The sequence below is a fragment of the Rhamphochromis sp. 'chilingali' genome (assembly GCF_963969265.1).
Source record: "Rhamphochromis sp. 'chilingali' genome assembly, chromosome: 1".
Classification (NCBI taxonomy): domain Eukaryota; kingdom Metazoa; phylum Chordata; class Actinopteri; order Cichliformes; family Cichlidae; genus Rhamphochromis; species Rhamphochromis sp. 'chilingali'.
This window is the reverse complement of record NC_137929.1, coordinates 40,376,205-40,403,216: the sequence shown is the minus strand read 5'-3', so window position 1 is coordinate 40,403,216 and position 27,012 is coordinate 40,376,205. Positions and strand designations below refer to the sequence as shown.

General features: G+C 39.2%; 2 protein-coding genes across 4 annotated transcripts; both read right to left on the bottom strand.

The window, feature by feature from the left end:
• Positions 1–351: 351 nt before the first annotated feature.
• On the bottom strand, positions 352–26,531 carry LOC308391817 (uncharacterized protein). 3 transcript variants are annotated; one of them, XM_080874570.1, is made up of 7 exons: positions 26,266–26,531; positions 25,572–25,705; positions 3,202–4,341; positions 2,877–3,113; positions 2,554–2,778; positions 2,236–2,299; positions 352–1,844 (listed from the first exon to the last, which is right to left on the bottom strand). In XM_080874570.1, exons 1-7 carry the CDS (start codon positions 26,441–26,443, stop codon positions 772–774), a joined length of 3,051 nt encoding a protein of 1,016 aa, XP_080730696.1. In that variant the 5' UTR covers positions 26,444–26,531; the 3' UTR covers positions 352–771. The 3 variants fall into 3 exon arrangements, with proteins under 3 accessions (XP_080730696.1, XP_080730697.1, XP_080730698.1); XM_080874571.1 differs by lacking the exons at positions 25,572–25,705; positions 26,266–26,531 and adding exons at positions 4,541–4,656; positions 6,604–6,861; XM_080874572.1 differs by lacking the exons at positions 25,572–25,705; positions 26,266–26,531 and adding exons at positions 4,541–4,656; positions 6,643–6,861.
• LOC308404636 (GTPase IMAP family member 9-like) lies at positions 16,906–20,778 on the bottom strand. The gene has a single exon (XM_080894786.1). The coding sequence runs from the start codon at positions 20,766–20,768 to the stop codon at positions 19,707–19,709; it is 1,062 nt and encodes a 353-aa protein (XP_080750912.1). The 5' UTR covers positions 20,769–20,778; the 3' UTR covers positions 16,906–19,706.
• Positions 26,532–27,012: the final 481 nt, after the last annotated feature.

Genomic DNA, 27,012 nt, shown 5'->3' with positions numbered 1-27,012 from the left:
TGCTCATTAATAAAATAAGGTAACTATCCAAGTCTTGCACAGTAAATATATGGACTACGAGTACAAACCACAAACATCCAACATTTCATGTAGTACTAACACACTGCTCTTGCCTTTCTTTACTCTTAAGATCCAGAACTTGACCTCTCACCGCCTTGTGGGTGTTTCACATATGCAAACATACTTAATAGACCTTCTTATTGCTGGTAGTGGCATCTCATGACACACATACATTTCTTTGCTAGAGTTCCCCCCATTGATCAGAGCATGTAAGTGCAGTATGACAATCCTGCCTAAAAGCAGTATTCTCAAAACGAAAGAAGAACTGGACAAAATGGAAAACTCCCCAGAAATTAGTTTTTTTTATTGCTTAAAAGCAACAGGGACAAAACAGGACAATATCTTAGAAATATGTAACATGACTAAATATTCCATGACAAGTTAACAAAACCAACTCCCACCACAGTTTTTTGACTTACTTGTTGACTTGTTTGTCTGTGATGCTTCTCGGTCTGAGACATTCGTCCACAGGAAAAAAATATGACTACAATGCATTAAGGCCCTCAGAAGATTATGCAAAAAGTCCACAAAAAAGGTAACTGCTAGATAAGTATTCAACAATTTGCCAACAAACCTGATTCCAAATAATTTAACATGTTCTCTTCGATGTATGTAGTATTATTATGCAGTTATTATGTGAAGTGTAAGAACATCAAGAAATAATAAGATGCTTTTTTCCCTTCCACTACCTGGATGATAATTATAAAAATCTCACTTAAACCTGATAAGAGACTTTCCTTTCTCCACTATAGCCTCACACGCTCTCTGTGCAGCATCTGATGGGGACTTAGCATCATTAGCTGCTTCATTTCCAATGAAGCCACCAAATACTCCTCCTGCTGCTGCTACTGCCACACAAGCTGCTCCAGCAACTCCTACAGCTGCTTCTCCTGCTGCTGCTGACGACACTCCCATTAATGCTGGAGCCTTTTTTACAGCGTTCATTAACATTACGTTATTCATGGCTGTGACAGCTAATCCAACCAGTGCTGCTACACCAAAAAAAGCACCGAGCAAAGCTCCTGTTGCAATCCCTGTCAGTTTGGTCAGAAACCTGTTGCACACATCAGTTTTAGCCTGGTTTCTGATCTCTTCTGCAGTTTTATCTGGCATTGAGTGCCTTATGTGCTCGACCCGTTTCTGTATTGCCGTCTCCACATGTTGCAGCATTTTATTTGTGTAGTAACCTCCGTTTTTTTCCACCACCATTTTTTCTATTGTTTTCAGCAACTCCTCCACCTGGAACTGGTTGCTCCTGTAGTTGTTTGGCTGGTTGTTGTTCCAGTGTTTGTTATCAAAGACGTGACACCGACCACCACACTTTGACACCAGATCACTCAGATTTTTGTTCTGACTGACAAAATCTTCAATTTTCATCTCTTTCTCAAGCTGTTCACCGTGAGTGAAAACAACGACAGCATATTTTAGAGCTTCTTCTGAGAAATACTGAACTATCTTAGTGATGACAGCCTGCTCGTGCTCTGTGAATTTACCCACTTGAAGCACAATGAGAAAAGCATGAGGCCCAGGAGCACACTCTGTCATACAGCTCATTATCTCAGGCTTCAGATCTTCCTCAGACCTTCCTGTGTCAAAGAAACCAGGGGTGTCGATCAGAGTGATGCTTCTTCCACTGACTGTTTTGGTTTCTGTTTGGCATTTCATTGTTCCAGAGTTTGGAGAGTCATAAAAGGTAAAGTGCTCCTCTCCAAGAATGGTGTTACCCAGGTGACTTTTCCCAGATCCAGTTTTTCCCAGCAGGACCAACCTCATCGTTGTTGACTCTACAGGAGAAAGTTGACTCTGTTAAGTACATTTGTCTCTCTCTTGTTTTTTTTCTCTTTTTTTTTTTTGCTGCTGCAAAGAGAGACGTTTCTTTGTGGTTTGAGGTTTTGAACAGAAAGCAGTAGATAGTTTATAGTTTTACTTACAAAAAACACACTTCTAAATGAAAAACTAGTGTTAGAGCCAAAGGGGTTTACTGGAAGAAGTATCTGGTAATTAATAAAAGGAAATCATTAGGAAGGATAATGAAATATTGGACTGTCTGAATAATCCACTCCATTAAGAGTTTGAGCTATTGCCCTCAGGCTGTTAATTTGGTAAATTTACATGCATTACTCCAGCACTTTGGGTATTATTATTTTTCATTCTTTCTCAGTATTCTATACTCACCTAGATCGTGGACCTTTTGGTGAACATGTTGAGTGAAATTGTCATTTTGGAAAACATCAAATGCCTGCAAAGACAACAAAGTATCAACATCAATAGCAATCCTTGTAAAAACTCATCAGATGGAAATGCAGATGAAAAAAGTAATTATTATTATCTTGTGTAGTTCATGTAATAGAGTGAAGAAAAAACGATTCATTACAAAGTAAAATGAAACAAATATTGATATGGAACGTAACTTTACTTTTCCAAAGTGTTTTTCAACACTCAGCACACTAATGGTTAGGAGCCAATATTTAAGGAAAAGTGCTTTGTCATTACCTTGTGTGAGTCCTCGTCATCGGGGTGAATGACAATGTGGATCAGGAGTGGTGTGATGCCCACCTGCTCCTCTTCAAATACATGAACTTCCTCCTTTAAAGCCCTCACCACCTCACTGACAGGAAACTGCAGGGCCATCCCAGCACCGAGGATGGGAAGAGCAACAGATCTGAATCTTTTCTTCGCACAAGAAGATAGGATTGTGTTGATGCCCATTCGAAGAACCTATAACACATAACAATGCTGCATTATGACAAATGGCTTCATTAAAAAATGTCCTCACAAACAGACAGAATAATAAAATCCCTCCTTTACTATCTCACCTGGACTGCAACTCCGTCTGGGTCACCATCCCAGGGAACAAGATTGAGGAAGAAGACTGCATTAGACTGAAGTCCAGGTAAGCCCTCCAGCAGTACTGAGTCACCAGGCATTGTTTCATCTTCCTCTTCCTTTCTAAACCTTGTGGTCAGCTGGGGTCCAGCTACTTCAAACAAAGCATTTCCAACACGGGTAGAGAGAGGATCATGGCCAACCATAGGAGACACCACAGCATCCACCTAGGAGAAGAGCAGGAGATTTGGTGGGCTTAGAAAATGTGTTTTATTGCAAGGTGTTGTTTATTTTAATTACAGCAACATTTCTCACCTGTTGGCTCTCAATCGATCCCTGAATAACCTCCATGTGGACTCTACCTCCAGGAGCTCTGGCAGTGGCTCCTCTTGCTGTATCTTCATCAGGTGCATCTATCCCTTGGAGAAGCCTGTCACATGCTTCCTGTATGGCCCTCACTGCCTCCTCTCTGTTATCAATCAGGATGATTTTGCTCAGACTTCGACCTCCCACACTGCCAAAGTCCTTCACAGCAGCAACAGTTGCCTCAGTGCACACAGTGAGAGGAAACCCAGACACACCTGAGCTGATACAAGGAATGGCTATGGACTGAAACTCCATTATTTCTGAAAACTTTAAAGCACAATGCACAGTTTTCTCCAGTAACATCTTATCTCTGTCACTTGCTTTTCCACCTACAGGCCCAACTGCATGAAGCAGTTTCTTGCACTTTAAGTTACCCCCTGTGGTCACTACTGTTTCTCCTATGGGAATTTTCCCCAAACACTTCACTAATTCATCACTCTCTCTCTGTATTTCAGGACCACCAGCTCGACTCAGTGCAGCAGCAACACCTGCAGAGTGCTCCAAGTCCTGATTGGCTGCATTTACCAGAGCATCAGCGTGTTGCTTGGTGATGTCACCCTGACACACAAACACCTGGAGCCCATCACAAAGGCTGTAGCTAGCAATGGTTGTGCTTTCCTCTCTTAAACTCAGAGATGCCATATTGTCACGTAAACTTGAAGGTTGCTCAATGTCTAACAACCTGGCATGAACCAGAGACAGTTCTCCAACAACAACAGCCATCCCAGACTCATCTGTGTACACCTTCACCTCACCTGCAGTCTGACAAGAGCTGCTGGACTGAACCAAAGCTTCAACTTTGTCAGGGTTGACCTCATAATGGCAAAAGTAGCCACCAAAGAGAGCGTCTACCTCAGCTTTCCAATCACTAACTTCATCTGCAGCACCAGGTTGAGCTCGCCTCCTGACTAAAACTCTCCCCTCCTCACAGTAAAGATCAGCAGAGCAGGCTAAACAGGCAAGCATGTTCTCAAGTTCTTGCTGAGCATGTGGACATTCTTTCAGGTAACGAAGGAGATAATTATCAACGTGTAGTTCATACTCTTCATCACTTGGTGGAAGAGACGAGGCGGGAATGTTCTCAGGAGTCTGTGATTGGGAAGAAATGCAAATAAGAGGAGGTATCAATCGGCAACAAAGACCACCTTACCACCTTATATATATATATGTGTATATATAAATTGATGATCTGATGATGTGTGTGTGTGTTGTGTGTGTTCTTATAGCTATAAATTTATTAGCTATTCCACATTTAAAAACCTTGATTAAATTAATATACGAAATGTACCGCTACTGTAGCAGTGGGGATGGTGTAAGTTTCCAGACTTTCTCGGACTGTGATCACCAAATGACGATCTCCAAGCTCCAAAACATGCTCTGATCTTTTAAGGACTCGCTGCTGATCTGTAGACAGACATCTGGAGTTATACAGTGGATTTGTTTTACATTTACTTAAAAAAGTTATATATATAGTAAATTATTTTCTTTAAAGCCTCCTTCCTTTTATTCTTTACATCCCATGCCTGTCATATGTTACAAATGCCTTTCAACAACTTGCCCTTGGATTTATAGCCGATTTTACTTGACCGGGGATAGTTGTAACATGGGTCAGTTGTAACACTTCCAATTTCTCCAATCAGGGCTAAGTTTCAAATGATGTGACTCATCCTGTGCATGCCCAATTCAGTTCTGCTATCACATGTGAAAAATCAGCACATTTTATCAAACACAGACAATTTAACATGAAAAAAAGTAATTTGTATGCCAAAAAGTAAGTTTTCTACTTTATTTCAATGTCTAATAGCATTATCTGCTTTGCAGTTAAACTCATCAAACTTAAATTATGTTATTTGTATGTCTATGGGGATATATTCTGTGTAGGTCTTTAGTGCTAATGTTTTAGCCGTTGGCTGTAATGTTAGCTAGTTCATGGCTATAGGAGTCTGGGTCAGTTGTAACAGCAACAGTCTGGGTTAGTTGTAACAATAATGTACGTTACAACTTGCCACACTATTACTTTAACTTATATTAAACAAGTTGGGGCAACGACATCAGCAGAGAGAGGTTCACTGGTCGCTTTTGTATATGCGGTTAATGCCATTGGCAACACAATTCCTCCACTGTTTGTGTTCCCACACATACATTATGCAGACCACTGTGTCAGAGATGGACCAGTAGGAAGTACTGGTAGTGGAAATAAATCAGGATGGGTGCACGAAACAGATTTCCTCATCTTTCTGAAGCACTTTGCAAACCACACCAAGGTAAGCCAGGATAAAAAGTAATGGAATTGCGATGCTGGTGAACAACTACATTTTTTCAGCTTCATTGTTATGTTCAAAATTGGTGCAAGAGTTGTAGGTTATAATGCCCACTGAGCCAATGAGGCCAAACTCCAATTAGACCAACCAAAATTAATGAAATATTCAGTTGCAGAAAATTCCATAATTTGTCTTTTTTGGGGGTTTGGAATATGTTCAAAAGCTAGATTTCTGCATTCTGACACACACACACACACACACACACACACACACACACACACACACACACACACACACACACACACACACACATAGCTACATAAATGGATGTAAGTGCATTCATGCGTTGAATAAAAAAGATTACATGTTAATGTTTTGTCAGTATCCTTATTTCATTGTGTTACATTTCACCCCAGGATATGTTACAACTAACCCAGACTATGGGGTTAATTGTAACATTTCACTCTTTGTGTTTGAGACCATACCATGCAATGGGTAATTGTGCTGCAGAGAAAATAGCTGCACTATTTAATAGCAGAGACATGTAAATACTTTGCATTACATTTTGAATCCACCACCTTAAAAGAGCTTCAATTTACAGACAGAAATGTCAAAAATGTTACAACTATCCCCGGTCTCCCCTACTTGCTGATTTTACTACCTCTGTCAACCCACATTTGTTCCACTGATGCAACAAAAACTGCATTTGTATTTGAGTGTACTGCAATATTCCAGTCTTCTCCTTAACAACTCATCCATAGAGAAGAAGATACCACCAGTTACATAATAACTGGTCGTTTCAGTTCTGTCGCACAGCCTTAACTGAATGGTTAACTTTCACTTTCGATAGACCCTTATAGACTCTTCCTGTTCAGGTTTTCTTTCATGCAGCTCATCATTAAGTTTTTCCTCAAAATTTTAAACCTCGTTGTTCTTACTGTTTTTAGCAAATTTTAGCAAAAGGAAAATATTAAACAAATAATTATGACTGGCCGTTTGCATACTTCGACAACTATATGACGTCTCGTGAAAAAGCATACGAAATATATTTAAATATATGTACCCATATTAAAATTAATGATTTACCTACCCCTTTCATATCTGAAAGCAATACCATAGACGTCCTCACCCAGTCTTATCAGTGGGCCGCAGTCTCCTCCGCCCGAGATGGCGCGACGGAAATATGTTTCTATTCCTTTTATATGCTCTTCGCGGAGACCGTAGCACTCAAAGAAAATCGGGTAATGGTACATATCACCCATCATCCCGCTGTAACTAAAGCTATGTAGAGCGTGTAGCAGGTATCAGATCTACAGCTGATCCTGAGAGATGAGTTGTGCCGTTATGACACGGGCGCAAAATGAGTGCTGGTACGTCACGGGGGCCACGTGACCAAACAACTGCATGAAATTCGTGATAAATTTAGAACAGCAGCAAGTAAACAGCTCTAGGGCACAAAACAACCAGCAAGTCCAGGAAATTGCTCTCCTAATGAATGTTGGTACACAGGTTAAAAATAAAAGCCCTGTCCCATAGATATTACTTTTATCCTGATCTTAATGGGAAAAGAATATGATTGGAAGGAAACAAATACCAAATAGACAACTTTTTTATATATAAGCAGAAAAATTAAACATTGGACATCAAGTCGCAGCAAGTCCTCTATATGTATATATGCAATGTAAATCTGTTTACTAACACATTATATCTAGCCTGTATACACCTTTGCATACTATTGTTGAACAACCTTTTTTTTTTACACTGAACATCCATTGTTGTGTTTTTAATTCATCTTATGTTTACTTATTTTCACAGATTAGAGTAGCGTGGATCACTGTGGGACCACTCTGACCAATGATGTGAAAGAGACCAAAGACAATAAGGGACATAAAGTTTGTTAATCCTGCTCAACATCCCCATGGGAAGGAGAATCCAAGACTTTTTTTAGCATTTATGTGTTCACATAGAAAAAACAAAAGGAAATATGTGCTCTAACTTTGAAAACCAGTGCGCAAGACGTATGTGTTATCATAACTTTAGTTTTAGAGAAATATTCTGCATTTAATTTGAACATGTTTACTCTACATTTACTCTGATTAAATAACAGACTTTCTGACTCTTAGAGGAAATTTAGTTCCCAAAACTTGTTTTCATAGTATCTACTTCATATATTGTTTATGGGTTTGTGACATTTATGAAAGATTTGATTTGATTGATTTTGAAAATGGTTTTGTTTTAGATTTATTCTATATTTAATATAGAAGGGGTTTTAAGTTTTCATTTTGTTACAATGCTTTATTTTCACTTTTTTAATCAGTTCTTAATTATGGCTGTAGTTTTAACTTTCTTAAATTTAGATGAATACTGATTTGTTTTTGTTGTTGTTGTTTTTTGCAGTACTGAATCTGTACATTTGAGGTCTGAATCAATATTAAAGTTACAATACATGGCAATCATTGTCTCAGAACAGTTTACATAAATTTACTGGGTGTTAGTTAGGGTGAAACAATTATTTGTTTTAAGTGTACACTCATAGTTTTGCATTAGTTTTAAAGTATTCATAGCCTTGGTATACCTTTACAATCTGTTATATTTGATGCTGGTGGTGATGAAGATGAAGATGAGAAGGAGGTGGGTTGCACAAAGACAGAAAAGCACTGAGATTTTAAACACAGAACAGAAGGCAGGCAAGAAAATTATTGGATGAGAGTAATGATGCCAGCACTGATTTTGTAAGCATGGGAAAGTGGAAGTGATGTAAAGAATAGACTAGCAGCTGAACACACAGGAAAGCAGGCAGATGAGTGATTACTTCCTTACTTAACTTATACATGAGCTTCATTATTACTGAAGACCTGGGAATGAGCTCACAAAGAGCATGGGCATTTTTTGCCGCCTTGTTGGAGCGAAGCTGTTGGAGAAACACAAGAATTAATCGAGAGATGCAGACTGATGCAACAAAAACCAGTAAGTAGGGTGTACAGCGTACACTATAGTTTATAGTACAAAGTAGTATTAGCTTATTATTTACACGATCTAATATTTATATCCACATAATTATGGATTATTATATTTACAATATTAAAAACACATAGTGTATTTTACAGAAAATTACATTAGGAAACATAATATATTAGATTTATATTTCAAATTTGACAAAATGCTTGCCAGTCTTGGTAGCTGGGGATCAGTCCGCCAGGGCCTCTGCTCCTGGCTGCCACCCGGCACACATAGCACCCGACCCCTACGGTGCCTCCTGTGGTTGGTGGGCCTGCAGGAGGATGGGCCCATGTCCCCTTTTAGGGCTGTGCCTGTGCAGGCTCCATGGATTAAGGCCTGACCACCAGACGCTCGCCCTTGGGCACCCTCCCTGGGCCTTGCCCCAGGGCGGGGCCCCGGTAACCCTATCCCAGACCCACTTTGGTCAACTCCACTTTGTCAGGCAGGCTCTATTTAAATGATCTGCTGATCAGGTGTGTCAGTGGTCAGGTGTGGGTGTGGTTAGAGAAACTGAACTCTGCTTTCCAAAGATGTGATACACCACAGTTAATTTATCTTACAAGAGGGAGCAGCACAGATTTTTCTTTTCTTTAATAATAATCACCTTCACTTAGAAACAACACTTTGTGTTTACTTGTGTTATGTTTGTCCAATATTTAAACTTGATTGATCTGAAATATTCAAGTGTGACAAACATGCAAAAATAAAAACAGGAATTGCAGGGTGAAGTGTTCCCTCCATGGTTTTCTCAAACCCCTTCACCACAATGAGGTGCTGCTTAGGCTGCTGCCCCCACGACGTGGCCCCGGATAACCGGAAGAAGATGGATGGATGAATATGACAAAATGGTGATTTTACAGCAGCAGCAGGGAGGGGCAGATGGGGAGGGCAGCTGCCCCTCCCTGAGACTGTTTCTGCTAGAAGTTTCTTCTTTTTATAAGGGAGTCCTTCCTCCCCACTGATGCCAAAGCACTTGCTCATAAGGGGTTATCTGATAGTTGGGGTTTTCTCATTTTTTTGTATTATTGTAGCGCCTTAAATCTTACAATATAAAGCACCTTGAGGCAACTGTACTTTAATGTCGGTCATAAGGGAGGTACTTCAAGAGCCATATATTTTATGAGGTGGTACTCATTGTGAAAAGTTTGAGAACCACTGGTTTAAAAGGTGCATGAGCCTCTGGTAAAACTGGGGGTGAAGTGGTAGAGCACTGTCGAAAGGTGAACCAAGAAGTAAGCACAGATCTATTCAACAGAGTGTGACACCATGTGTGAAAAAAAGAGGGTATTACAGCTAAAAGAAAAAAAAAAAAGCTAAATTTAAAAAAAAATCCTTTCTTTTTCAGTTTAAATTTTTATCTTTCAGTGTCACGTTTTTTTGGTGTTTTTTTTTTTCAGTACCAAAACTAGATGTCACTGTTCTGGTTGCAGATAGAGTATTCATTACAGATCACAAACTAACATACTGCATTGTATCAAATAACGTGTTTAAATTATGAAGTTATCAGGCAAACAGAAAGGTGGAGTTCTCACAGAATAACTGAGAGATGTGATGCTCACTTTTCTCATTTGTAGGTGCCCACTTTGTCCTGGCCGGTGATTCTGCTGCTATCTGCTAACCTGGATGCCCAGGATGCCCAAGAGTCTGTCTGAGAGTTCAGCCATCGCAGCAGTGCCACCGGCTGGGTTAACTGCACATTGTTCATCTGTCCTGTAGGGTTCACTCATCTGTCGTGACTAACTTCCTACTTGGTGGTGTACCGTGTTGAGATGCCACTCGTGACGATGAGGCTGTTGTTATGTTAGGAATTCTGAATATAGAAGTACAACAATGATATTTGTTTGTTTCTTAACTTTATTTGTTTCCATTTGCACAACAAAAATGGTTTTTGACTTTTCATTGAGACAAATATTTTCATGCAAAAAAATATTTCCATCGCAGATAAAAGCCCCAACTCCATTCAGCTGCAAACTGCTGGAGTGAATGAAAGTGATTAAAGTCTTGAAAGACTCATTGTATGTTTAACACTGAGCAACTTCTGATGACGTTTGAAGTGACAAATCTTTATTTGTAGGTGCATCTCCATTGTCTGACACTGCAGACATATTCCGCTAGTGTCTAATTTTTCTAAAGTGGATAGTTCTTACTTTATGTTACAAGTGGCAGGTGTGTGGTTGGTTCATAGTCTTTTTTATTATGTTTGTCAAGAGCTGTTGATAAGATTATGTGTTACTCCTGATATTTGAGACATTAAAGTGATGTAGTGTCACACTGACCTTAAGAGTGCAGTGAGGAGCATCATTACAACCATTAAATATTTCAGCTCACATAAGTAACCCTGTTGGATCCTATGGGCTCAATGCTGTTAGACACTTTTGCTAAGGATTTCCTCTCATGGGGAGTACTTCAGGATTCATGATTTATTTTGCAATGACTGCAGCAAACATCATGAGGTATTCAAACACATAAAGGTGTGGCTTTTTGTCATGATTTAAATGAGACTGAACTGAATTAAGCTATTTTGTCAATAACCTAAAATAGATATACCATTATATATTAAAATATATTTGCTAACCAACACTGTGTTGCTTGGATTTCTCCTTCAAAGACATTTGTCAGTCCCACAGATTTTTAATGATAAAACCAGACAGACAGGCCTGAAGAAATGCAGTGGCGGGTTTCATTATGAGAATGAAGGAAAACTTTAAATACCTTTAAGCAATGGCATTGTCTTCTTTCACATAAAGAAAATTCCTTTGGTATTTTGGCCTGTTGCCAGTAACATTCCTGTTCATATGAACTCACCCCGCCCTTTACCAGAAGTGTCCAACTTTTCCAGTAAAATGATACTGCTGGATCAAAATAAGAAAATAGTAACCCCAAAACCGTGTAAACAAAGGAGGGGTATTAGAAGGGATTTATGACTCCCGTCACAATTTATGACATGTTATAGAGCTGTGATATGTTTAATCACTGTCCTTTTTAATTAGAACTTGGTGTTTGACATGTTAAGTGCTAGAGACCAACTATCAGCGATTGGCTCCTGTGTGGATGGAGATCTACAGGGTGGGCCATTTATATGGATACACCGTAATAACATGGGAATGGTTGGTGATATTAAAGTCCTGTTTGTGGCACATTAGTATATGTGAGGGGGCAAACTCCTCAAGATGGGTGGTGACCATGGAGGTCATTTAGAAGTCGGCCATCTTGGATACAACCTTTTGTTTTTTCAATAGGAAGAGGGCCATGTGACACATCAAACTTATTGGTAATGTCACAAGAAAAACAATGGTGTGCTTGGATTCAACGTAACTTTATTCTTTAATGAGTTATTTACAAGTTTTGTGCTGCCCATTGTGTTGGGCAGCACATTGAACACAGCAAGGTCAGAAGTCCCATCCTGTAGCAACAGTGATGCCTTGAATCTGTCCTGCGGGGTAGAGGAACCAGATGGTATCATCTTGGAATCTACCATAACCTCAGCAAGAGCAGAGCAATCGTCAGGTGATATGGTAGTGCAAGAAGATGCACCTCATCAAGATGTGGAGAAGTCACTTCCAGGGGAAAAACCAGGTAGTGACAGGAATTAAGTTAGGAACATACCAGACAAATGGCAAAAAATTACATATATTTTATTTCTTTTGATTTATGTGATCCATACAAATGGGTACCTTTCAGAGTGGAAATGTGAACAAGATGCAACCAGAGCAGCCTGGCTCAGAGTTACTTCCAAAGCATGAGACCAGAAAGGCAGTAGTCCTGCAAATGGACTTGCGGGAAAGTATTATGGATCAACAGAGATCACTTATCTCCCTCTACAAAGCCCCAAAGGTAGAGTACTGCCTGGATTTCTCATACGCAACATAACCTAGCTGTACTCTTTTCAGGGAACACAGATCTTACAAGACTGTTTGACGGTGAGCCACAACACTTGATTCCATCCACTTCTCAGACCTTGCTTGAGAGTGACATGTTTTTGGTGGCAGGTAAGAAAGTTATGTACAGAAATAAGAGGAAGAGGAATTTAAAATAATACATGTGCAGCACTAAAGGTAACAGCATTACTAGTGTTACATTATCCTAACTGTAACCCTAAAGATGAAAAATAGATTGAATGCAGTTACAAAACTGTTTATTTTTACCACCGTGCAATGTTAGGCTAAGTGAATTTATTATGTTTGGTCTTAGCAAGAATAATGGGACATTCATTCATTCATGGTGGACCGTGTGTGTCTGGTATAAGTCCTGCAATCATCCATGTCCTTTTTGGTGGCTCACCTGAAACAGCTACAGTTCAGATTGAGGATTGCCCTGATATTGATATCCGCAGCACTATTCAGCTGGTTTGCATTTTTGTACCATTATTTTGAAGAATTACTATTTCACTAAATATTGAATTTAGAGACATGATTGAATAGCCACCAGTACCTACTACTGACTACTAAATTTTTTTTCTTTGTCCTAGCTTGATGGCACTGCTGAATTAACAGAACTGGAACGAAGAAATGTTCTCGAGATAGCCCTGGCTTGGGACCTGCCAGGTGTCACACAAACCAATATAAAGTTGCTGTATGAATGTCTGCTATTCCACGCTGTGAGTACTGACTTACTCTCAGCAATACATTTAAATTTTAAATAGAAAAGCACATCAAACCTTTGGATGTGAATAAGTACATTTTTCATATACATTAAAAAAATCTCTTTGAAGGCCATCTGAAATTATTTTATTAGTACAGTGGATGTTCTTTAAGTATTTAACATTTAAAGTGTGTTTCACTTTACGGACTCACACTTCAGTTTTGGTTTGGTCTCACCGTTGTAGGTCATAACACGAACAAGTCATCAAGTCAAGCAGCTGAGGAAAGGGCTTAAGGAGATGGTATGGCTGCTTCTGACAGAAAGATCAGACATCATTCCTCTTTTCTTACCAAGGTAATCAGAGACTGCTCCCTGTTGTGAGGTAAAGTCAGGTCACATCTTTTAACATCTGAATAGTAAAGGTATTTTGTTAATTTATGAAGGATGCACATTAATTGTTGACACAAAACACCAATATACTATTTGGTATGCTTGGGCTAGTTGAACAGCTGGGTTACATTTAATAAAAATACACCTAATGTTGCTGACGCTCTTAAGACTACAAGATAAGTAAAGTTATGAAATGACAAATTCAGCTAATTTTATCTAGTAGCATTTAAGAGAAACATTTATTCAAGGTGAACTGTTTTATGCAGGCTATTCTAGAAAGGATAGTGTGGCCTGCCACAGAAGATGAAGATGAGGAAGAAGAGGAATGCTCTCTTGAGGATAAATGCAGAGTGGCAGGTTACCTTCGGTCCTTCATTGAAAATGGTAAGTCTGTTGCGATAGGTATTTTGCTATTGGTTTTCTCTGATTATACTTTGGTAAATTACACACAGTCCAGTGATCTCGGGTCATTAACAAAGAATAACTATAGTATATATTTGTTTTGTTATTTGCTCCATACTGCCTCCATGCAATACATTAAAAAAAGTGTTCATCTTTTATGGTATTTCTCCATAAAAGATTGAAAATAATGAATGTAGGATGTCATTATAGCTCAACACAATGTCCCGTTGCAGCATCTTGTGCACAACGAAAAGCCCTCATCAAGTTTTGGACAGGATGGGAAGTCTTGCCGAGAGAAATGACTGTGGAAGGGCACAACACTGGACTGAATGCGTAGCCTTTGGCAAGCCGTGGAAGTTATAATAAACCCTTTAAGCCTTCTTAAACTTCACTTTGATTTCCCTTCTTCAAGCCTATTCACTTTTTTTCCTTAAGAGAAACAACTGTTTGAAGGTCAGGTGCCCTACACTGTGTTGTTTCTCTGCCTTGTACAGCTGCGCAAACCTTCACCAACCAGCTCAATCTCTGCGCAGTATTTACTTTTAAAGAAATGGTATTGTGGTTTTGCACACATTCATTTTCGTTTCTTTGTGATTTTAAAAGATACTTTAAAAACTTTGTAATGCAGTAAAAACAAGAGCAAAAGTGCATGCTTTTGTTATTTCATTTGAGTATAATTCTGTTATTTCTATGAATTTTTATTTGTGAATATAGTTCACGTGGGGCATTCCTTTATATCAATAAAATGTTTTCCTTAAATGTTTAGTAACGAAGCTTATGGGTAAGTTCAGTAAGGAAGATGAAACCTCTAACATCTGTCTGCTCTCAGGTGTAGCCTGCTAAATCTAAGCTTCACATCACTTCCTCTTCCCCACACTGTCAAGCTGTTTGCAATAACACTGGTCTAGTCCAATCATCTTTTTCCTGGCCTTCTTCAGGTCAGTCAGCATTCACGCAGCATACTTTAAATCTCACTGGAGCTCTGTCATTCTCCTTTGCAAACGCCTTCATGCATCCGAACTCCTCCCATCACCACCTTTTATCACTCAGACTCCATTTACATCTCCGTCTTTATCTCCACCACCAGCGTCTAGACTCCAGGGTGCCCTGCTGTAATCTCTATCACCGCTGGGATTCCTTTCCTTCGAGACGGGCCATTGAATTCTAACCGCCAAATACCGCTATCTAAATTCTGTACATCAATAAATCATGTTCATTTCTTTCTAATAATCTCTCCTTCTTGAAATAAAATGAGTTATTTGTAAATAAGTGGACATGAATAACTCGAGCTTGTTATATAATGTTATAGCATGTTTTTAACTGCCTCATTCTCTTTATTTTTACAGCTGCAACACATTTTGGGGTCAACTTGAAAGAAAGGCATGTGAGAAATGTAAAACTGATGTCAGAGGTCAAATGTGACCTCCAAATTATAATTTGATATTTAAAATCCTCATATATCGTTATCATTTCCCTAATGTTTTGTGGAAGATGGACCTTATTTGACTTTGAAGAAGAGGTCCGAGATCCAAAGTAATGTGATATTTACAACCCCCATTACCTGTATGCCCATGTGTTGTTAAAGAAAAGGCCATCGGAGGCGGCCACGGCAAAGACAAAGAGAGGTGCGTGATCAGTTAAGCAGACGCTGAAGCTCAGACTCTAATGACACGTTTGAAGGGAGAAGAGCCCGGCCTTTGGTCAGAGCACAAACTGACACCGGAGGTTTGGAGACGCCGAGGCCGCCGCGCGCTCCGGTGAAGCTCCGTTTGTAAAGGACACAGACTGGACACGAGTCCGCTAAAACTACCGAAAAAAAGAAAAAAAGGTTTCCCACCAGACATTCGAGAATGTTAGCTTGCTCCGTCAATCAGAGCCCGATGTGTGACGTACCTTCATACTTTGTGAGACTCGCGCATAGATGCGTAAATGTGTTTTGTTGACGTTATACCTTTACAGACGGGAGAAAGAGAGAGAGAAAGACTCTTTGGGTGAGGAGGTGCAGTGTTTCGGGGAGGTCATGTTTACATCTTCTAGATTTTCTAAAGGCTAAGTACACTTGAATGTTTCGTTGCAATCTAGAGTATTTTTTATTGTGAATGTATATTTATTGTCACTGTCATTTTTCTCTTTTGCAGTGAAAAATATAAAATGTAATAAAAAACAAATCAACACACACAAAAAAAAGTAAACTTTTTATTCATCTACAAACTTTGGACGCTTGTATTGAGATGCAGCATGAATGCATGAGTAAAACCACAGTTATACTAAGTAAACACCAACACAAACCAGCCATGAAGCTCAGCAGCTCCCTGAATCATCAACATTTATGAAAGCACACATGTGAAGTGACAAATGACTCTATATCAAAAACAAGGATCAGACTAATCTGAGAAAGGACAGGAGTTCATGTTCTCATACTGGCAAGCATTCACCCTGCTAGTCTTTGGCAGCCACACCAACACAGCAGATCTGTTGGCTACAGTCTGCTGGCTGTCCCCTATTTTTGGATATGGTAAAGTGACTGGATTCATCTGTAGCCATTCAGAATTAGGAAAGTAAGTTGTGTGTGTTCCAGTGTGTACTATAGTATGGATATCTGATAAGATTTATTTCACCCAGTTAATTTTTGCAATCTCCATCAAATCCATATATTATGAAATATTAATCACAATATGGTCTTTAAATGTTCTACCATAAGTTTGATGCCCAAAGAAAAAAAAAAGAGCTATATTTATTAACTTATTTTATCAGGCAAACTGTTGAACTGTGCTAAGAATATGTGGCTCATAGCAACTGATGAACAGCCTCAGAACAGCCACTTTAAGCACACGTTCCACAAATTTCACACTCGACGATCAACAGCCTGGTGACCACAGTGGTGCATGTAACAGCTAAAATAAATACATCAATCAGCAGTTAAAAAAACACAAAGTGAACTGAAACACTGAAGCCTGAGGCACAGCTGAAAATTAGATGTAAATACAAGAATAGAAACAAGCTCACCAAATCAACAGATTGAACTGTTGCACTATCACTAAACTACCTGCATATATTAACACTTCAAAGCTGTTATTCAATGTGGTAAATATGACAAAGATGATATAATTTCTTCACTCTGGCATAACACCAAGAATCACCTTCCTTCAGCTGAAGGCAAGTATAGAGAGACTAAGTGAACAGGTGTCGCTTATAACCAAGCTGCTGAAGAGTCAGTGTTCATGCTGCATTCACCACACTTATCAGGGGAACTCCAGAAAGAATTTTCCACCGCACTTGGAAGATATAAAGCTTCCACTTTTTAAGCCATCATAAACAAAGCTTTTAAGTTTCTTCAGTTTCTTCTAGTTTTGGTACATTAAAACCTCATTAAATTAAATGAGTACCAGTACGAAGGTTACAGTAGATTACCAAAAGGACAGAAAGGACAGCTGCATGCTGTCAATACTAAGAATCTATTTATTATTCAGGCGCATCTGAATAATAAATAGGTGTGTGCTTGGCCTCACCTATATTTACGGGAAAGAACTAATAGCCTGTCTGGTATCTAGTTCCTTAATCTTTGCAGTTTGCATTACACTGTCATGCAACAGTGTGACAGAAATTGAACTTGACCGTAAACAGGAACAAATAGAGGCAAAAATTGCACTTCATGGCAACATTTTTATAAACCTTCAAAATCATGTACTGGCACCAAGTGGCCCTAAAGATTGTCGACAGCTCTCTAAAGAGCTTTTAAAAAATGTGAATATGTGTAAAAATAGATATGTAAAATGGAAAAAGAGTGTATGCTCATGCAAATTCACACACACTATGACCTGGGCAAACATGTCTGAAAACAAAAGAAAATAGACAAATGGAAAAACTTTGAAAACTTTTGGGAAATTAGTGTTTTTTATTGTTTAATAAGCCATCTTTCATCCTTCAATCACATCACCAATATATCATACATATATCAAGTAGTTCTATCTGTCACAGTCTGGGTCTCTGACCCAGCGCTCTGAGTTCATGTTTGTATTTGTCATTTTGTTATGTGATTTAGTTTGTGTTATTTCCTATTTGCCTTTAGTTTAGGCAGTTATTGTTCCTGGTTTTCTATGTTTTGGGGTTTTGTATTTATTCATCACGTATTAGGTCTGTTAAGTTGTGTTGTCATGTTTTAGTATTTCCTGTTTTATTCTGACAATGTCATGTGTTCTTTGTTCATTGTATTTAGCTTTCCTCTCCTGGTCCTGTCATTAGGTTTATGTCTGTCAGCTGTTTTCCCCCATGTGTCGCCACTTCCCCTGATCACCTCATGTCTGTATTTAAGCCTTTTGTTTTCTTCATGCCATTGTCGGTTCGTCTGTTTATCTCACCAGAGTTACAGTTATAGTCATAGTCTTAGCCTGTTTATTTGACCTCAGTCTTAGTTACGGTTTTCGTCTGTTATGTATTATTAGTCTTAGTCATGGTCTTTGCTTGTTATTTTTCACCACAGTCATAGTTTAGGTTTTGGTCTCAGTACCGTTTAGTATTTTGTTTCTTAGTGTCTTCTCAGTTTACTTTGGTTTCCTGGTTTACTTCTGCCGTCATCTAATAAAGGATCACTTTTCTGTTCAAACTTCAACTCCTTGTCCTCATCTGCTTTTGGGTCCTGTTTCCATTACACACCGGCGCACCCCGCCGTGACACTATCATTATCAGATCATTTACAGTTAAGTAAAAATAGAGATTTGACAATTTCAGAAAAATCAAACACAACCTAATTTCTTCAGTCTTCAGTAGCCTGATGTGTTTTATGGTCCCAAACAGTCTTCTCCTTTAGTCACAATTGAATGAAAAATTATGATCACAGTGGACTGAGGAACAACCTCACAAACATAACTATACTTATAGACCCTGTGAGCCTCTTTAATAAGACATCTTTGATCTGTCAGTCATATCAGCAATATAGCATACACATATCAGGTAGTTCTATTATTATTAGATACTTTACAATTAAGTTAAAATAGAGATTTGACAATATCAGGGAAAAATCAAACAAAACCTAATTTCTTCAATCTTAAGTGTGTTGTTGTGTTTTGTTATTGTTTTTAAAGTTTGATGTGTTTCATGATCTCAAACATTCTTCCACTTTAGTCACACCTGTATGAAAAATTGTGATCACAGTGAATCAAGGCACTAGGTAGTTCAAGCAACAACCCCATAAACACAGCTATCCCACTCATAGATCTTGTGAGAATCTTTCAGCTCAACGTTTTAGTTGTTTATGGATCACAAACCTATTGAACATAAATACACCAAACAATATGTTCCCACCACCAAAGGGAAGTAAGAAAAAACAAAATGTTAGTAGATAAAATGCTAAAGTGGCTGAAGAACAAAATCCTTCATGAAGGAGGGAAACTGCTGACTAAATATATGATAGTTTGCCACAAACCAGATTCCAAATAAACACTAATTTTGTGCAACGCCTTTTACGACTTTCTTTTTTTTCTTTTTTTAAATTTTAACAATGCATTGTGTTCTGCGTCCTGTAGACCACTGCCAATCAATCTCGTGCCGTGTCTCCTGTACAGTACAGAATGAGTTCAGGTAGTCAAATCTACATAAATCTTTGATCGCTAGCAGCGTGACTCTGAAGAGCTGTCCTGTGTGTTTGTAAGTTTTCTCCCAACAAACACAAAAATGTCAAACACAACAAGAAAAGTGTATAAAGTGTGTAGTGATGGGTTTTACAGCCTTAAAACATCTATAATAACTGTAAAAAATTAAAGTTGGCTATTTTTTTTTTTTTTTAACGTAACTCCCGCAATAAACAACTACTGTACCTGGTTATTATGAAAATCTTACATGAGTAAGAGATTTTCTTTCCTCCTGTACAGCCTTATATGCTTTCTGTACAGCTTCTGAAAGTGACTCTGAATCTTTAGCTGCTTCATTTCCAATTACACCTCCCATTATTCCTCCTGCAGTTGCTGCTCCAACCAAGCCTACTGCTCCAGCAGCTACTAATGCATTCTGTTGTTGTGCAGCTGGCACATATCTGGAAAGCTTTGTTACGACATTCATCAATTGTGGGTTCTTCACAGCTTTGATAGCAAATTCAGCCAATGTTACTACACCAAAAAAAGCACCGAGCAAAGCTCCTGTTCCAGTCCCTGCCATTTGGATCAGAAACCTACTGATCACACTAGTTTTAGCGTGCTTTCTGATCTCTTCTGGGGTTTTATCTGGCATTGACTGCCTAATGTGTTCTACCTGTTCTCGTATTGCTGTCTCCAAATGTTGCAGCATTTTATTTGTGTAGTAACCTCCGTTTCTTTCTGCCACCATTTTTTCTATTGATTTCAGCAACTCCTCCCGCTGGAACTGGTTGCTCCTGTAGTTGTTTGGCTGGTTGTTGTTCCAGTGTTTGTTATCAAAGACGTGACACCGACCACCACACTTTGACACCAGATCACTCAGATTTTTGTTCTGACTGACAAAATCTTCGATTTTTAAATTTTTGTCAAGCTGGTCACCGTGAGTGAAAACAACTACAGCATATTTTAGAGCTTCATCTGAGAAATACTGAACTATCTTAGCGATGACAGCCTGCTCGTGCTCTGTGAATTTATCTACTCGAAGCACAATGAGAAAAGCATGAGGCCCAGGAGCACACTCTGTCATACAGCTCATTATCTCAGGCTTCAGATCTTCCTCAGACCTTCCTGTGTCAAAGAAACCAGGGGTGTCGATCAGAGTGATGCTTCTTCCACTGACTGTTTTGGTTTCTGCTTGGCATTTCATTGTTCCAGAGTTTGGAGAGGGGTAGGTGGCAAAGAGCTCCTCTCCAAGAATGGTGTTCCCCAGGTGACTTTTCCCAGATCCAGTTTTTCCCAGCAGGACCAACCTCATCGTTGTTGAATCTAGAGGAGAAAGTTGACTCTGTTAAGTACATTTGTTTCTTACTTTTGCTGCCTTTGAAATATTTTTTGGTCATGGTTTGAGGTTTAAAATAGGAAGCAGATTTTACAGTATAGGCTTAGTCAGACACAGAGTCAATACTAAAGAATAAGAGGAGAATGCAGTTTGCTATTAGGCCAAGCTTTTGGTCGGTTATTATAAATATCCAGAGTACAACTTGTGGGTTTCAGGTTGTTGACCACTGTCACTGTTGGTATGAGAACAGATGGGTCTGTAGCAGGAGGGATAATATGAGACCTGAACACTAAATGATAATTAGGTCAAGCTTTTGTTCAGTCTTTGGAGGGTTAATGTAAGACTGTCTGAATCCTCCAAACTTTCAGGTATTTGAGCTGTTGTCCAAATGCTGTGTATTTTGTACACTGTGATGGACTGAATGGCTTTTATATTCTCTAACTGATGTAGTAATTCCCTGTTGATGTTTTAGATGTCGTCTCTTTTTTAACTCGAGATTTTTAGGTGCCCGAAAAGAAAAGAAAAAACAGATAAAATAAAAAACACTGTTTTGATTCTTAGTTATATATATTTTCCTACACTCACCTTGGTCTGGGTCTTTGTGGTGAAAATCTTCAGTGAATTTGCCATTTTGGACAGAGCCAAATGTCTGTAAAGACAACAAATTAACAGCATTAGTAACAATTTCTGTACAGTATATTATTACACATTATACTGGGGTCAGATGAGACTGTCCCTGCTGACTGATATTGGCAAATGAGATGGTAAATGAGCTTACTATTGGAACATATTTGATTACTATATTCAGAGTTTCTTTTTTTAAGCACAAATCAATATAAGAGTTTGGTGTTGGTGGCATTCTTCGACTCTCAGCGTCGTAATTGTCAGTAGTTGATTTTTAGGGAAAAGTGCTATGTCATAACCTCGTGTGTCTCCTCATCATCGGGGTGAATGACGATGCGGATCAGAAATGGTGTGATGCCTGCTCGCTCCTCTTCAAATACATAAACTTCCTCCATTAACACTCTCTCCACCTCACTGACAGGAAACTGCAGGGCCATCCCAGCACCGAGGACGGGAAGAGCGACAGATCTGAATCCTTTCTTCTCACAAAAAGACAGTATTGTGTTGATGCTCATTCGAAGAACCTATAGAACATAACAATATTGGATTAAGACAAATGGCTTCATTAAAAAATGTCCTCACAAACAGGCAGACTAATAAAATCATTCCTTACTATCTCACCTGGACTGCAACTCCGTCTGGGTCACCATCCCAGGGAACAAGATTGAGGAAGAAGACTGCATTAGACTGAAGTCCAGGTAAGCCCTCCAGCAGTACTGAGTCACCAGGCATTGTTTCATCTTCTGCTTCCTTTCTAAACCTTGTGGTCAGCTGTGGTCCAGCTACTTCAAACAAAGCATTTCCAACACGGGTAGAGAGAGGATCATGGCCAACCATAGGAGACACCAAAGCATCCACCTAGGAGAAGAGCAGGAGATTTAGAAAACGTGTTTTATGTAAATTGGAGATTATGTATCGGAATTTAAGGAGCAAGACCACGCCTCCAAATACTCTCCTTCTGGGTCTATTGGTTCCCCTCCCTCCCCTTTTCAATTCTTTAACTTCTTCACTTCTATTTAGTACATGGGGATCTGCCAGGCATGGGAGCCGTTGCCAGTCTCCTTCGAGGCCTTCCCCAAACCACAGCTCAATTCATGTCCAGACATTCATCTTTACCTACTAAAACACTGTCAAACCTGAAATGAGGATGTGGGCCCAGCTAGTAAATGATTAATTCAAATTATCTAATGTTGGTGTGATCTATCTTATCAGCAGTGTTTCTCACCTGTTGGCTCTCGATCGATCCCCGAATAACCTCCATGTGGACTCTGCCTCCAGGAGCTCTGGCAGTGGCTCCTCTTGCTGTATCTTCATCAGGTGTATCTATCCCTTGGAGAAGCCTGTCACATGCTTCCTGCATGGCCCTCACTGCCTCCTCTCTGTTATCAATCAGGATGATTTTGCTCACACTTCGACCTCTCACACTGCCAAAGTCCTTCACAGCAGCAACAGTTGCCTCAGTGCACACAGTGAGAGGAACCCCAGAGACACCTGAGCTGATACAAGGAATGGCTATGGACTGAAACTCCATTATTTCTGAAAACTTTAAAGCTGAATGCACAGTTTTCTCCAGTAACAGCTTATCTCTCTTACTTAGTTTTCCACCTGAGGGCACAACTGCATGAAGCAGTTTCTTGCACTTTAAGTTACCCCCTGTGGTCACTACTGTTTCTCCTATGGGAATTTTCCCCAAACACTTCACTAATTCATCACTCTCGCTCTGTATTTCAGGACCACCAGCTCGACTCAGTGCAGCAGCAACACCTGCAGAGTGCTCCAAGTCCTGATTGGCTGCATTTACCAGAGCATCAGCGTGTTGCTTGGTGATGTCACCCTGACACACAAACACCTGGAGCCCATCACAAAGGCTGTAGCTAGCAATGGTTGTGCTTTCCTCACTCAAACTCAGAGATGCCATATTGTCAAGTAAACTTGAAGACTGCTCGATGTCTAACAACCTGGCATAAACCCCAGACCGTTGTCCAACAACAACAGCCATCCCAGACTCATCTGTGTACACCTTCACCTCACCTGCAGTCTGACAAGAGCTGCTGGACTGAACCAAAGCTTCAACTTTGTCAGGGTTTACCTCATAATGGCAAAAGTAGCCACCAAAGAGAGCGTCTACCTCAGCTTTCCAATCACTAACTTCATCTGCAGCACCAGGTTGAGCGAGCCTCCTGACTAAAACTCTCCCCTCCTCACAGGAAAGATTAGCAGAGCAGGCTAAACAGGCAAGCATGTTCTCAAGTTCTTGCTGAGCATGTGGACATTCTTTCAGGTAACGAAGGAGATAATTATCAACATGTAGTTCATACTCTTCATCACTTGGTGGAAGAGACGAGGCAGGAATGTTCTCAGGTGTCTGTGATTGGGAAGAAATGCAAATGAGAGGAGGTATCAATCGGCAACAAAGACCACCTTGCTTTATATATATATATATATATATATATATATATATATATATATATATATATATATATATATGCCTTGCAGGCAAGGCATACATGGAACGCCATAACCAGGTGGTCGGCATAGTGTACAGGAACATCTGTGCCGAGTATAACCTGGAAGTCCCGAGGTCAAAATGGGAGATGCCCCCAAGGGTGGTGGAGAATGACCGAGCTAAGATCCTGTGGGACTTCCAGATACAGACGGACAAAATGGTGGTGGCTAACCAACCCGACATAGTGGTGGTAGACAAACAGAAGAAGACGGCCGTAGTGATCGATGTAGCGGTTCCGAATGACAGCAACATCAGGAAGAAGGAACACGAGAAGCTGGAGAAATACCAAGGGCTCAGAGAAGAGCTCGAGAGGATGTGGAGGGTGAAGGTAACGGTGGTCCCCGTGGTAATCGGAGCACTAGGTGCGGTGACTCCCAAGCTAGGCGAGTGGCTCCAGCAGATCCCAGGAACAACATCGGAGATCTCTGTCCAGAAGAGCGCAGTCCTGGGAACAGCTAAGATACTGCGCAGGACCCTCAAGCTCCCAGGCCTCTGGTAGAGGACCCGAGCTTGAAGGATAAACCGCCCGCAGGGGCGTGCTGGGTGTTTTATATATATATATATATATATATATATATATATATATATATATATATATATATATATAGACACACACACACCGTAAAAAACCCCAAAACTAAGCAAACAGTAATATTCCGGCAGCTGGGGCGCCAAAATAATAACAGAAAATAACTTTCTCATAAAAATACGGTTATTTTCAGTAATGACAAAACAGTTTGTTGCCCTAATTTTACATGGGATTTTGCCTTTTTCAAGTGCTTTTAAACATTAAATTAGGTACATTTTAACATGATCAAACAATGAAATGACCTATAAACAAGGTCAATGAATGCGGCAATATGAATAACAATACTTAAATGTACAGAAATATACAGTTGGTTTAAATAATAATGGATTGCATTCATATAGTGCTTTTTGAGACCCTCAAAGTGCTTTCCAATTCCACTTTCCAATTCCCCTCTGGCCATCACCAGTAGGTGGTAGGTGAAGTGTCTTGCCCAAAGACACAACAACCGAGAGCGTCCGAGCCGGGGCTCGAACCGGCAACCTTCTGATTACAAGGCAATCTGCCAATGCTTGAGCCACAATCGCCCTAAATAACAATAATAATAACAATTATTTGATGTAAAAAAAAAAAAAAAAACGTTTATAAGAATAATTTTATATATTTTTCCATAGCATTACATTTGAATTTAACAGTTTCTTTCAAATAACGGACAAATATTTGTGAAATTATGATACATTTGTGGATGTATTTTAACAATCTAAATATGCATATTTACAGACAAATACATTTAAAAAACAAGAAAATTATGTTTTATTGCATTTACAGTGATTTAACGTTGATTTACGTTTGAAATGTAAAATCACAGTCTATTTATGTAGATTTATTGATATTCTAGAAGAACAGTACAAAACTGTAAAATACACAGTAAAATACTTTTATATTAATTTTTTTTACAGTGTAGAGATAGATAGATAGATAGATAGATAGATAGATAGATAGATAGATAGATAGATAGATAGATAGATAGATAGATAGATAGATAGATAGATAGATAATGCTGATTCTATATGGATCCATAAAACTGTCAAAGATCTTGATTAAATCAAAACATGAAATTTACCTCTGCTGGAGCAGAAGTGGGGGTCATGAAGTGAGAGGAGGTAGAATTTTGCAGACTTTCTAGGACAGTGAACACCAAACGACAATCTTCAATCTCCAAAACATGCTCTGATCTCTGAAGAACTCTCTGCTGATCTGTAGACAGATATCTCAAATTACAGACTGAATTTATTATATAACATTAACTCTTTCTTTTTATTTTCTTTGCCCTTCTTTGTTCTTTTTTTCTCCTCTTTTCACCCACTGCCAGTTTGGCAGAAACTATAATTCAGTAGTCAGTCTATAAATAGATATCTCAAGTTACAAACTGAGTTTCATGTAGAATTTATTTTTATGTGACTTATTTTCGTTTTTATGTTTCTTTTTTCCTTCTTCTTTATTCTTATCTTTTCACTCACTGTCGACTGCTGATCAACAAATGTTGTGTAATATTAGGTTTCGCTTTCCGGACAGACTTTTGTTTTCCTTTCTTACCTGTCCCATTGCCACCAGTAACTCACTTGTGAAAGTATAATAGTTCCTAAACAGCCAAAACTTTCTGATACGGTTACTGAGACAAAATATAATTATTGATGAAAATAATAAATGGTCATTTAGAGACTCCGACTACTGTATGATATTTCGTGCATAAGAAAGTCCGTACATTATAAACATAGGTAAATATATTTACCTATTAAAATTCATAACAAACCTACCTTTTTTATTTCGGAAAGCAACACTGTAGAAGTTTTCGTCCACTGTAGTCACCGGTCCGCACTCTCCTCCGCCCGATTTGCGGCGAATACCGAAGTATTTTTGTACTCTCGTCAGATGTTCTTCTTTAATACTCTCACACTCAAAGAAAACCGGGTGCTGGGTCTGATCCGCCATCATCCCGCTGTAAATGAACCAAACATAAGCAGCGATTTGTAAGAGCTCAGCACTCTCTGATCGGAGTAAAGGACTGATCCTGCAAGCTTCCTCAATGTGCACAAACACCTTTGTGCGTCATAAAGGTCACATGACTAAACAAATGCGCCTGCAGGTGATGTTAAATTTAGAACAGTAATAACTACACCTTTGTGGTAAACCAGTCTTCCAAAGCTCCCCATACCGAAACCATCTAAAACCAGTTTCTTCATCCAAGTACGTTTATTAAATGCCTCTGTAATTACTAATTTTGTTTTTTAACACTTTTAAAACTAGTTGTTCACAAGAGCCAGAACAGCAGGATACTACAAAAAAAAAAAATCAGACATCCACAGAGGTAAACACGTGTAACTTCTAAATAGATTTTGCCAAAGATATCAACATGTTTTGGTAAGAACAATGCTCTCTCTTTAGAAAAGCCATTCATTATCGTGCCACAGTTCTCCGCTGAATTTTAACAGCGCTCTAGTTTTCACACGTCATATTCACTTTTTACATCTCACTCACTCACGCACACCAACACATGCCCCCAA